This window comes from Toxotes jaculatrix, chromosome 8 (assembly GCF_017976425.1).
Source record: "Toxotes jaculatrix isolate fToxJac2 chromosome 8, fToxJac2.pri, whole genome shotgun sequence".
NCBI classification, from domain to species: Eukaryota; Metazoa; Chordata; class Actinopteri; family Toxotidae; genus Toxotes; species Toxotes jaculatrix.
This window is the reverse complement of record NC_054401.1, coordinates 5,192,564-5,206,073: the sequence shown is the minus strand read 5'-3', so window position 1 is coordinate 5,206,073 and position 13,510 is coordinate 5,192,564. Positions and strand designations below refer to the sequence as shown.

At 41.7% G+C, this 13,510-nt stretch overlaps 1 protein-coding gene across 3 annotated transcripts in view; it reads right to left on the bottom strand.

The window, feature by feature from the left end:
- Positions 1–13,510, bottom strand: part of LOC121185536 (lamin-A-like) — a 32,527-nt gene that overhangs the window by 15,099 nt on the left and 3,918 nt on the right. Inside the window, exons 1-2 of one of the 3 annotated variants that reach the window (XM_041043752.1) lie at positions 12,739–12,956; positions 10,428–10,816 (exon numbers count right to left, since the gene is read on the bottom strand). In XM_041043752.1, the coding sequence (XP_040899686.1) occupies positions 10,428–10,771 (344 nt within the window). In that variant the 5' untranslated portion in view covers positions 10,772–10,816; positions 12,739–12,956. Of the gene's footprint in view, positions 1–10,427; positions 10,817–12,609; positions 12,957–13,510 lie in introns of those variants that run through there. The other 2 variants (XM_041043753.1, XM_041043754.1) reach the window with 2 other exon arrangements.

The window sequence follows — 13,510 nt, the reverse complement described above, 5'->3', positions numbered from 1 at the left end:
AAAGGGGGGGGGGGTCTCCCAAATTCCCTATAGATTATCTAAAATGTTCCCTTCTCCAATTATAGCCCACCTTTCCTGTTTCCATCTCCACTACATTTAGTTTAGCCATTCACACAGCATCTTTATATGGAGACCACTGCAGGGAAAAGGTGACTAAGAGGAAGGCTGTTGAATAATGGGGTTTAAGTAAACAAACACAGAGGCCCAGAGGCAGAACTGGCACAAGGAAAATATTCCGGAGTACAGTGTGTGTTAATGGGCCAGAGCACTAAAACACCTAATGAACATTTCATTATCAGTCAATCTAGCAATTATCTTTTTAGTTTATCAATTCTTTACTCCGTGTAAAATAAAAATAATAGCAAAACATTTTGATGTGATGTGATAGCAAAAGACTTTCGGGGGTTCGGTGGATTGTCCTTAATTGGGATGGCATCTGGTTGAATCCTAACTCAGCTCTGGCAAATACACATAATTTAAAACCATAAAGTCTCTACCAGTAAAATTACTTTAAGATCCCAAGTGTTAGTGTAACAACAATTGCCTTTTTTTGAACAGGTGTGCAAACAAAACAGAGCAGTGAAAATCAAAATAAAAGAATGAAAAAAAATTCATGATCAGAAAAAAAAATTTAGTCTATTTTTTTTGTATCACTTAGACTAATAACAGCAGCAACCAAATTTTTCCAGGAATATAATTTAAAAAAACACAAATCCTCATATTTGACAAGCTGGAATGAGAGTGTTTCATGCTATTTCTTGATAAATGATTCAAATGATTAATTTTCTATCAAAATGGTTCATTCATTTACAGTTGATGGTCTAATCAATTAGTTAGACAAATCATTTCAGTGATAATTTGTGTAAATGTAAATGCAGCTTTGAACTACTTTAACCAGGAGTTAATAAGATGCATTCAGTCTAACGAAAAGTCTACAATAGAGTGTTGTACTAACTGCAAGCACAATAAATACATAAATAAATACCCTGTCTGTGTAGTAGATAAGATCTCACACACTCACAGATAAACAAAGATGTGTGAGGATTATCAAAACAGAATCTTGATATGGACGGTAAAACAGTGATGCAAAAGCCATTTCCAAATGTTTTGTGCAAGTCTCATAAAAATATGTAGTAAAAGAAACACAACAGACTGGAACATGGCCATTTCCTGTGTCTCTCCTGGGATGAAGAACACAATAACTAATTGTGTGTGTGTGTATGTGTATATCTGTGTGTGATAAATCACCAGAAACCTAGAACAACGCAGCCTTTGCCAGAGGCCACCCGTACACATCCACATGTGGCAGATGGGAATAGAGTTTTTAGTGTTTCCACTTTTAAAACAGAGCAAATGTCGACCGTGGCCGATGGCCGAGGTTTCACGGAGCGGGACTTCTGACGTGACAACCACAGGGGGAGGGGTAGACAGAGAGGACGGGCAATGTTCTCTCATGTCAAACTCATGGTTTTGTTTAAGCTGTCATCAAAACAAACTTTGTAATCTGAAAAGAATTATATGTACTCTCTTTGTCTCATTCATTCCTGCAAAAATCTGCATTCGTTACAATACTGTTCCTCAAACACAGTGTCAGTCAACAAGTAAAGAAAGACAACCATGTCCCACCCGCTGATAACTGTTAGAAAGTGTGAGTGTGTGTGTCCGTGTCTGTGTGTGCACGTGTGTCTACAGATACCAAAAGGCATATGAAACAGCCCTTGTTCTTCTCTGCATGATTAGTTGATGATTCATCAGGGAGTGCGTCAGACGCTGGCTGGTCTTTGTGTTAGTTTATAAGCTACTTTTCACTGGTACGGTATCAGATTATCTTTGATGATAAAGGGCCAAACCTGGGCACAAGGGTAGTCACTTCGCCCTTTCATTTTCCATTTTTACGTTGGTGTCAAATAAACAAGAGTACACATGAACGCAAGAGTTAAGATAAGGAGTCTCAGAGATAAATCGAGATAAGAACTGTCAGTGTTAATGGTTACTACGCACACTAAGAAATTCCTGTTAATCATCGTAAAAACTCTCAATCGGACCTGAGAAACATACATGTGTAAAATTCCAAGGGAACGACAATCCAGCATAAATCCTCTCTAATTATCTCCTGAATGCAACCTTGCTGAGCCTGCAGGCACCAAATCCAACTTTTCATCCTTTCAGAACGGCTTCAACTGCATTGGGGGGTATTTCAGCCTTTATTGTCAGTGCAGGAAGAAGACTTCTGCCAATAAGAAGTGATGCGCTGCATGTCACATTACTTGTACTTCTTAAGGTGGTAATTAACATTATTCTGATTGCAACTGCGTCTCGGTTTATATCCCGAAGTTTTATTCTCATTTAGATTAACAAGAAAACTCCCTGGTGTATCTCCACCCTCACTTATGCTCCATGCAGTAACAACAGATTGTGTTCCAACCTCCTCTCCAAGGAGACACAGTGCTCTTTCCAGCAGAGTTACAGTAAAAGCTCTAAAAAACTGAGAGTTCTGCTAAAGTTTAGCTTTAAGCTAAACAAAATTCATATGAAGCTTATGGGACCGTGATGAGTTCTGCTCAGCATTCTTTAACTTGTGTTACCCTATGAAAAAAAAAAAAGAAAAAAGGATTTGATGCTTGGAGTATCACCAAGTTGTGGTTGCGGGAGCGGGCCTCACGATTGGGTGCTCTCACGCGAAGCCAGAACGGACTGGCATGGACTGGCACTGGTGAGGACACAGCAGATCAAACAGAGAAAGAAATCTGTTCAGACGCAACACATCCAAAGCAAAAGCTATTTTTTTTCGTCAGGACATTTGTGTCAGGTGAGTTGTAAGACACTGAAAAGGATGCTGCACTGACTCTCCCAAGCTTTCCTGTGATTGTATAAATTCTGGCACGCTGTGTACTGTTCTCTGAAGCAAACCCCACCCATCTGGCAACAAGTTTTAAAAAAACACAAACAAAAAAAACATGCAAACTATTGTCCAAATTCTTGCTGAGCCTGAAGAGTGTGTGTCTGTGTGTGTGGGCATGTGTGTGTGTAGAAAAAGAAACTATAATTTCAGTGCAAATCAAACACATTTCTACAACAGTAAAGTGGCAGAGTATTAAAAAAAAGGTGATAAAGGGAGGCTAATAAGCATCTCCAATCATTTTACTAAAGTCCAACAAAAGACCACAGTACTGTAACTGACAAGGAATCACATCAAGATGTAAAAACTTGGCTCCTAATCATGTTTCTGCAGAGCTAATAAACAAGAGCAAAAGTTAACGCAGAACATCTGAGACGTCTCAGATTGACTGAAAGTTGAAAGAGCTCCCTTACAAACTCAGTGCCCTGTTTAGATTATACAGCAGAACTGCCCCAAACATCCTATTCAGATCTTTTTTTTTCCCCCCAGATTAAATGAGCTTTTTGCAGCTCTGGAAACGGAACAACTGTTACATAACTAACCAGATGGGACAGGAACAGTTGAGGTTACAGTGCACCCACCTTGCCCAGTGCCCAATGGGAAGGCCCTGAAAGATCAAGTATGGGAGAGAGAGGGAGAGAGGGAGAGAGGGAGGGGGAGAGAGAGAGAGAGAGAGAAAGAGAGAGATAGAGAGAGAGAGACTCTGGGTCCCTCCATCTTAAAGTGATTTACCCTCCCCATGTGCAAGTGACTCATCAAGGGTTTGGCTGGCTCTGAAGGTTCTATGGAAACTAATTCTATAAACTCCACTCTAGCAAGCACACACACACACACACACACTCAGAGCAAAGCCTCCTGCCAAAACCTCTGCTCGGTACCAAGTTCTGGTCCGCTGAAGTCCAAGAAGACCAACTCTCTCATTACTCGCACACCAATAAAGCCAACACAGACGGCTCCATAGAGCAGCCATCCAGCACATTTACAGGCCTGCCACATCTGTTTTCCATTGCAAAGTATTCTGTTTGAGCCTCAGAGAACAAATAGTCACCAGAACAGACCAGGCAGCCAAACTCTCACCAGGCCTTGTAGCACCTAGTGGCATTATCCAGAGGCTGTCTGTCCTGAGACGGATGTATTTTAATTAGAAACTGTACTGTTACTCTAGTGCTTCAGTGAATAGGCCTTTGTGTATCCCTTTGTGTTTTGGTTTGTTGGTCAGACATAACTAATATGAGGACACAGTCTTTCACAGTCAGTTTTCTAACATTTTAAGGGTAAAATAATTTTAAAAAATTGGAGATTAATCAAAAATGAAAATACTGCAGTTACATGTAAATATGATAAAGCAGTGCAGAATTTTATTTAACTGGTCAACTGCAGCTACTGTCCCTGTAAATAACACTTAAAATTATTCATTATTCATCTTTTTTTTTTTAAGATAATACAAATATAATTCTTTTTCACTGCTCTCATATGCAAATCACTAAGGTGTGTAAGGATGCCTTCAGCGTTGTGACACTTAGAAAGAGCTGTGTGATCTAATTTATTTCACTGCTGGATGACACCCAAAATCACAGGCTCTTCTCTGAGCTCTTATCTGCCCTCGCATGACTCAATGTGACAGACAATTGTCTGCTGTCACATAATACAAGCTGAGATCATCGTAGGGGAACACAGGGTTCCCCCCCGGAGGCAGCCAGAAGAATAAAGGAGGATGTGATCAAACTGCATGAGAAAAGCTGTACAGCAGCATGATGAAATCTGCTGCCGCCGGTGGTGAATGGTGGTCTGTGGCCCGTCCTGGTCTCAGCCTTGCTGAGCTTGAATTTAGCCACTAAATGTTAATGTGCTGTGAAATATATCGAGCTTGTTTGTGTTTAATTTTGCCAAATTCAAATTTTGCCCCGCATTTACACCCCGGAAGGTGCTATTGACAACGAGAGAGACGTTTTTGACAAAGACATTTAGGCACGTTGTGACAGGAAAAGCCCAGGTGTAATTAATAACATTAATGGTGGTAGTTCCAGGCTCCTGGTATTGTGTGTGGCGGCTCATAGCATGACTTACTGCACACTCAGATGGAATGAAGCCATTGTTAATTTAATTGGTTCTACCTGTGCTGTTCCTGATATGGCAAATGTCTGCTTTTTTTCCCAATGGCTGCTGACACTGTGTTCTGGTGTTGCAGTCAATTATGAATGAAGTGGTCAGACTTTGAGCTTCCGTAAGTGTGTGTTAATATGGACTTGTGCACTCCAGAGACACCTGTCAAAGTGGATATTTTTGACTGTTAAACAATGATATACTGAGGATCACCGCAACCTGGCGAGCTCAATTTTTCATCCCTTTAGTTACACGCTGACCTAATAACAGCTCATTACGTTCATTAATTCTTTACAAGGTCTGCATAATCAGTCTTTTAGATGTTGGGAGGAAGATGCTGAGTCTTATGCCGGGATTCAGATTTTTTTTTTTATCTGAAGCTACTCAGGCATACTCAGATTTTATCTGCTGTATTTACTAATTTTTTACTACTCATTTCTTGTACCGCACAAAAATATAAATCGTTTCCTCAACGGACAGAAAATTAATCTGCAAACTATTTTGATAATTGATTGTCTCCTGTGTAATAATAACGGGGAAAAATATCAAATGTTCTCTGGTACCAGCTTCCAAAATGTGAAGATTTGCAGCTCGTCCTTTGCGATCATAAACTAAGTATCTTTGGGTTCTAAAGGATTGTTCACTATCGTCTGACATTTTATATTTTATAGACCAAGTCATTAAGCAAGAAAATATACTGCAGGTTAATCAACAATGATAATTCTTAATTATCTCTAAATTTTGACTGAGGTATACTAGTGTATATTTTTTAAAATTAGGTAAAAGGATTTACACTTGTTTCCTGGAGTTTCTTTCATATAAATATTTTTCTAATGTTTTATCATTCAGCATTTCGTTGTGTGCATCACACTCTTTTCTCATTCATTATAATGACAGTCCTTTGGTAGATTAGGTCTGAGAATTTCAGGAACAGCTACTCTGTCAGCTTTCCGTGCAGTCAGAGGTACTTTCCCAGTCGCTTCAGAAAAAAACAAAAAAGGAAAGAAAGTATAATGATGCATGGTTGCGACCAGGCTTCTGCGAGAAAGCCTCACTTTTAAAAAACAGAAAAGGCATTTCAAAGGCTTAACTGCATGATCAGAAGTGGAGTACAGGCTCGCTCTTGTCCATTTTAGGAAGCGACTCTGAACACAAACATTTTATCTCAACAAACTTGACATGAGCAGCTTGAATGAGTCCTCCTGTTAACCATAGCACGGCCCCAATAATAGCACGGACGTGTAATGTGTTGCCTTCAAGAAGTGTGTAGAATTTCCCCTCAGGTTAAATATAACGGTCCTTTACTCACTGAAAGTCAGGCTATGACTAATATTAGATCGCTTCTTATGACGCGGGACCCCCCCAACCAACCCGCTCCCACCCCCTTACTTCCCCCTTTCTCTCATCGTAGGACACAGGTTGACTAAACACTGCCTCCTGATGTCTTTTTTTCTTTGACCATAAATGAAAGGACAATCAAAATATGGTATGTGTTGCACTATGCAAATGGAGTCTTCAGATCATAAGTAAAGGTCAGAACACAGCTTCACATCTAGACAGGATATTAGTAGTTCATGGGAAAACAAACACTTAAGTCTTCATCAAATAGAGCTGAAGGTGATCATGACCAACACAAATCAATAAGTGGCTTTACTCTCAAACTGCAGAAACACATGGGTCGTGTTTAACACAAGCCACACATACTCAAAGCAAATGGTTAAAGGAAATGTTCCCAATCAAGGAAATGGGAATGTGTTACAAGATACGTACATTTCCTGCTGTGTTCTTTGATAGCTGTGAATGCTACATGTTATGCCATGTTTTGTCTACCACAACGCTTATTTTATTCATTTTTGAAAATAATGTTCCAACAGTACAAAAAAAAAAAAAAAGTCTGAGAGCTTCATCTACCTGGTGCCACACCCAGAACCACACCTTGCTAACGGGTGGGGCAGACTGAGCCGAGGGTAAATCCTTGCTTTATGTATTCAAAGCTGATGAAGCAGGAACAGGGCTTGGTTGTTGACATTTCAACAATTTCATCTGAGCCTCATCCTTATCATACAAACTTTGACCAAAAGGTGTAGCTCCTTTGAGGTACTCCTTCTGGATAAAATACACTCATCCATGCATAGGATGAAATTCTCACCACAGGGCGACTCATCTGCCCGGGTGGAGTGAGAGGAAGGATTTAAAGAACAAGTCTTGCCAATGACACTGATGTGGCTGCTCCCCCGATATACGCTACAGTTTCACAGCCAGCGGCACAAGACACCAGACAGGAACACCATTTCAGTACTGAAAAGGAAAGACTAAACAAGGCCTTGAAAAACCTGTAAACATGGTTCTGTAACTCCTGCACTAGCCCACGGGCTCATGTTTCTGACCTGTTTTTCTTTTTCAACTTGCATACCTGTCTCTAAGCTTTATGTTCAGACTTCCTTTTACAATGCCACATTCCCCACACAAACCGACTTTTGGCAAGTTATGAGGTTTTTTTTTTTTCCCTACAGTTTTAAATTATTTAGAGGCAAAATTGTGCTGGAGGGAGAATGGTTGGAATTCTGGCCCAACAGCTTGAAAGTTTGCCTCAGGAGGGAGAACATGTGTTTTTTTGTGGTAGTTATGCATACAAAGACATGTCTGTGAAGAGATGCAGTGTCATGCCCTTGGGCCAAACAGGTGTGTCCAGTCAAATAAACTGCACTGATGGCTTCACCTGCTGCTGTGCATTCTGTCAAACTCGGGAGGAAAAACCAAGGACATCAACAAAAAGTCAACATATTGTGAGACATAGCTCTCCAGTGTCTGTTGCACTGCTGTTGCCACCTGAAGCACAGCTCAGAGGAAAGCTAAAAGAAGCCAGTCAGTGTGTATTAATAAACATGACTTCCCCTTACAGTGAGTCCACAGTCAGCCCATTCCAGAGGCCATGAAAATCCTCTGAGTCACCACCCAGTCAGCCGAGCCAAGACTCCCAGAGCTCCATGACAACCAAACACCAAACACGCCGACTAAAGTATAACAGATAAAGCCGGCCCAGTCTGGATTCAGTGATTCTTTTCCACCACACATGCGTCAAAAGATCTGCTCTCTTTGGAAAACAATATTGTGGCAGAAGCCGTTGCTACTTCTCTAGACATGTGGCTGGAGAATTAGAAGAAGCAGTGTGACGTGGGGGGGGGGGGGGTTATTGTGGAGATGAATACAGAATTTGATAATACTGTTCTCTCAACACCGGCAGGACACACACAACCAAGACTACACGACAAAGTCAACATCCTCACCCACCTACAGCATGTGCAAATTTACAAACCATAGATTGATGAGCTATTTTTCACCGACACCACAATGAAAGTCAGCAGCAAAATGCATGGCTGCAGAATACAAATGAGCCACATTAAAGGCACATTTCCACTTTCTAACATTTATTTATCTTACTACATGTGGCAGCCGGGAGCCACTCCCACTGAGTTTTGTGTACATTCACATGCCTAACAAACCAGATCCATTAAAAAGAGCACAAGAGCAGTAACTGGGGGAAAACACTCCCCACCGTTTGAGCTCCCAGGGTACACAAACACACACACACACACACAAACACACACACACACTGCTGTTTCAGCAATGGAAATATGCTGTGTTGAAATCCTTTTTTTTTTTTTTTAAGTGTGTCTCGAATGTTTCTTTTTCTGTTGCTCCTCTACTCTCACTGTCAAGGAGCACATGTAGGTAAATGCAGTGGGTAGCACAAACAGTTTATATTTAGTAGTTTTATTTTCTCAGACCTCTCTAACATGAAGTGCACTTTGCCAAGACGTTGACACATTCCTCACAAACCGCCACTGGCTGAGGCCTATGACAATCCTCTGGTCTGCAGACGTTCACCTTTGTAGCTGAAATTACAGCTGAGGATAACACATCCAACAAAGTGCTAAATGCATACTGTACACTTCAGTACAATTAAGTCATGATCCACAATTTCTTACGTCACTCATTTATTAACTGCCACGCCTTCGCACATACACACACCTTCAGTGCCACATTTACTCAATGGTCTAGATGACTTTAATGTGACTTCTGTGTTACTTTAGATTAGTAAAATATTAACTTTGGATTTTTATCAGTCATGTAATTCACTCCTACATTTATCTCAGGATTTCTGTGCCGCCATAAAGTGACGTGGGGTGTTTTTGTTGTTTGCTTTGTTTCAAATGAACGCAAATTATAAAAAAAAAAATGTTACTGCTCCATGTGTTTCTCAGTTCACTGTGATTTGCACTCAACAGGCAGTGCACAGTTTGTGTGTGTCCACAGTATTATGCAGAGTCACACACTGTCATTAAAGACATTCTGTCATTAGAGCAATAATTTTAACTTAACAGAGCAGGCTGTGTTTTAAAGGTGGAGTCTGTTTGGCTGGAGGTGTTTCAAATATCCTGAGGGGCTTGAAGAGACATAGCTGCACTTGCTAACTGACGAGTCATACAAACTCAACCACCAGGAATGTCATCTACAGTACTAATGTTGGGTATGGCTCCAAAATCCACACTGCATTCCTGGCAGACAATTAAGGTGTTGCACCACCTCAGTCACACTGAACTGCAGCAGGTGTGAACTGGAGGCACAACAGCACAAAAGGTAAACTGAAGCATTCAGAGCCACATGGTTCTTTGCTTTGGCTGCGGCACCGCCTTAACCACTGCTATAAGATGTTTTTAAACACACTGACGTTGAAAAAGGAAAGTCTCAAAATAAAAGCGGAAGTACTGATGGCTCTGGAACACTATGAATAATGCTAATTTTTAAAAAGTGCAACACTAGTGCAACAACAAACCTGCACTGGTTCATGTGCTACAGCAGGTGAAGAGGAGTAATGCACTGTTATACTACTATAAATTTCTATCTTACCTTTGTGTCTGAGCTCTGCTCCCCAAAAGGACAACTAATCTGAATAATCATTTTATACACTGGTACAGACTAAACATTATTGGCCTATAATCTGCTGTAAATGCACAGAGTTCTCAAGCCTCAGAGCCGCAGACATTCCCAAGTTACTGTGAGATCACTTGCTAAAAAGGTGGGGAATTCCCCCACAAAGGAACCCCAGACTACAGCAAATAAATGTTATGTCATCAATACTGCAGTACGACCTGAAAGATTTATGGATGGTTCCAAGTGGTTCTGCTGACTTTGAAGTAGAACTGCATGAAAGCCTTTTTTATTCTAATGCATTTAAAAGTGCATTAACAAAATTGAAATGCTCAGCGAGAAGCACCAAATACCAACTGCATATTGTACATGATGCATTATGTCCTATAAATATGATAACATGCACTGTATGTGTAGCTGCATCCATTTTATGACATAACTGTTGTACCAGGGCCCCTCCCATCTAGACTCCACCCCCACATGTTCCTCCTACCTGGCTTTGAGTTCCTTGTGCTCCTCCCTGATCTTGCCCAGCTCCAGCTGCAGGCGTGCTCGCTCCTTGGCCACCTGGTCCAGGGTCTTGCGGGCGTCGGCCAGCTCCGTCTCATAGGCTGCCTTCATGCCCGACAGATCACGGCTGACCGAGGACTCAGACTCAGTGATGCGAAGCCGCAGTCCGGCGTTCTCCGCCTCCAGTGAACGCACCTTGTCGATGTATACTGCCAGGCGGTCATTGAGGTTGCACAGGTCCTCCTTCTCCTGCAGCCTGGTGATGCGGGCCGGCGAGAGGGAGGTGGTGGGACCACGACTAGTGCGTTTCTGGCTCGGGGTTTCCATGGCAATAATGGCTCAGCAAGAGGTGCAGAGGGGGTGAGTCACTGGCTGTGGGGGAGGAGGGTGAGGGAAGAGGAGTTAATGAAAACTACAGAATCTAAAGCGTAAATACTTCTAAGGAAGGTAACCCTAGAAACACAGTGCACCAAAGCACAGGCTGAGTCACGTTAAAACTTTAATGGTGTTTATGGTGAAGAAATGTCTCGGCCTTGCATAACTCTGATCCCTGTCTGGGCAGCCTGCCTTCAGTGCTGGGTCTGCTTACAGTTTTGCATGATAATATATTCCAGGATCCTTTTTCCAGTCAGTAAGCACATCTATAAAACTTCTTTGATTACCTATCCTCTATTGTATTAGCAATATGTGGAGTTACAAGTAATTTTCAGAGGCAGAGCTCATTCACTGGAATGTGAGTTCTGCTATTTTTTTTTTTTTGTTCTTATTTTTCAGGGCCTCCGATTTTTTTTTTAGACACAAAGCCACGATTATTTTACAAAAGAACATGTTAACAGTTTCTTGCCTTTTAGTGCTCCTGACAACATCCCTTATTCACACGGGCATTTTCACTGCAAACTGTAGCACACTGTCATAACATACGCTTTGTTGTTTTCTCCTCTGGCTCCATTAAATTGTTGCAGGAGTAGTTAAGCCGCTTTATGCAACTAACTCCTAAGCAAACGTTTCCTACGAACGCCGACTGCATCTTCAGCTCATTCAATAGACAATGAAATGCTTTTATAATTACTCTTAAAATAAGCAGCTGCAACCAGGGACAGAAAAGTAAATAAAAATAAAATCCCTCCTCCTCAGCCCTTCCCAGAGTTTTTGGTAAAATGGAGGCAAACCACAAAAAATGCCTCTTCTCCAAGCACCAGACATAATACCAAAGTGTTGACTCATAATTTAAGCTCATACTGCAGGATGTCCTGATAAGGACATACGTCCACTTTGTGGCTGTACAGATGTGTCCTGACAGTGAAATGAACACAAAAGTCCTGCCTTAAAGGTTTCTATTAAGTATATTTGTTTTTGTATTTGGAATTATAAGCTTTAGATGAAAATAAGGGGAAAAAGAAAACAACCATTTAAAGGTTTTCACAGGATTATCATCCAACATTGTAAAGGTAAAAAAAAAAAAAAATTCAAGCTATAAATCCAACAATTTTTTTCCCCCATCAGAGAGCTCTATACTGAAATTACGGAACGATTCAACAATATTAATAAATGTATGAGCACTGTTATTAACAACTGCAACTGTGGCTGAACAGGTGTGACTCAAGAGCTGTTCATTTCTCAGCAGCTGCTCCACTAACAACCTAAACAGCCCTTTCCCAGAGAACGGCGGGAAAGCCTTCTCCAGTTTGGTACAGGAGTGGGTGGATGCACCAAACTTCGCCATCTATCCCCTCACCGCCCATTACCAAAAGTGCGCACAAGGACATGCACGCCCATGTGGGTGGGATGGCGCACACACATGCATGCACATGATGTGTGCACACGCCCACAAGAGGCAAACCCATATACTCACAAGTACTCTCTGGACTAATTTTGAATAAATGAAGCATCCATTTAAGCTCCCAAAATGTACCAAGCATTAACAGGTGCTGTCTGATGTTCCACTCTTCAATAACAGCAAGCATTAAAAAAAAGAAAAAAAAAAAAAAAGCTTTTAAAGTTACAAACTTATTCCACACCACCCCTTGCCAAAATGAACATGGCTTTGAGCTGACTAAACAAGTTAAACAAGCACTATGACCATATTCTCTGCACAAAAGAAGCACTATATGTGACCAACAAAGTCTCAGAGAGACATAAATCTGTGGAAACTCTCTGAACCTTACCTCGGTTGTGTGAGAACCTCTCGACAGCAGCCCGCTGACGGGACTAATTGTGAGTGTACAGGACCTTTCTGGAAGTTTATCTGCTGGTCTGAGTGTGTGTAAGCTGCTGTTAGAGTGTGTGTGCCGTACCCCAGAGGAGTGTAGAGAAGAGGATCCGTTGAATAATGCAGTCTTGCTCTCTGCGGGTGGGTGTGTGCGCCTTTGGCTGGTGCCCTGAACTGCTTTTCTAGCTGTCGCTCACTGCACATGTACCTACTGGTGAAGAGGGAGAGAGGCGGGAGCACAAGAGAGGGGGAGGGTGGGGTAATGAGGAGGAGTCAGGCTAGACTGTGTGCACACACAGAGCAGCCGCTGAGCTTTATCTCTCCCTGCACTGGCCGTATCTTTTCCTTTCTCATTTCACTCAGACAGCGAGACTGACCTCAGCGACCGGTGCAAGTGCTCTGTCAATAAAACGCCGTGACACTGATGATACTGAACAGCTCCCAGGTGGATGAAAGAGTGTGAATGTGTGGCTGTCATCCTGATCTCCCCTGCTGCTGTGAAGAATACATTCGTAGCCCAGTTTTCTTGTTGAAAAGAGTTTTGACAGCTGATTCGTATAGCAAAAAGAAAATCCTCACTGCTGTAGAAGGAACCACAGATGACCTTGGCACGTTTAAACACAGCACAGCAAGATGATCAAACAAGTCCAAAGTACATAAAAATCATTCGTCTCCCCATAGTAGGGTTCTGCTGTTATCCATAGCAGAAATATAGTCTGTCAACAAGCTCATCCACAGAATCCAAGGAGGAAAAAATCCACAAGTGTCTGATATTATATTCCACATGAATGATAGAATAATTCCCACAAGTCATCTTGAAAGCCCAAAGGACACTCAAATCCAAGTTGATTCTGGTC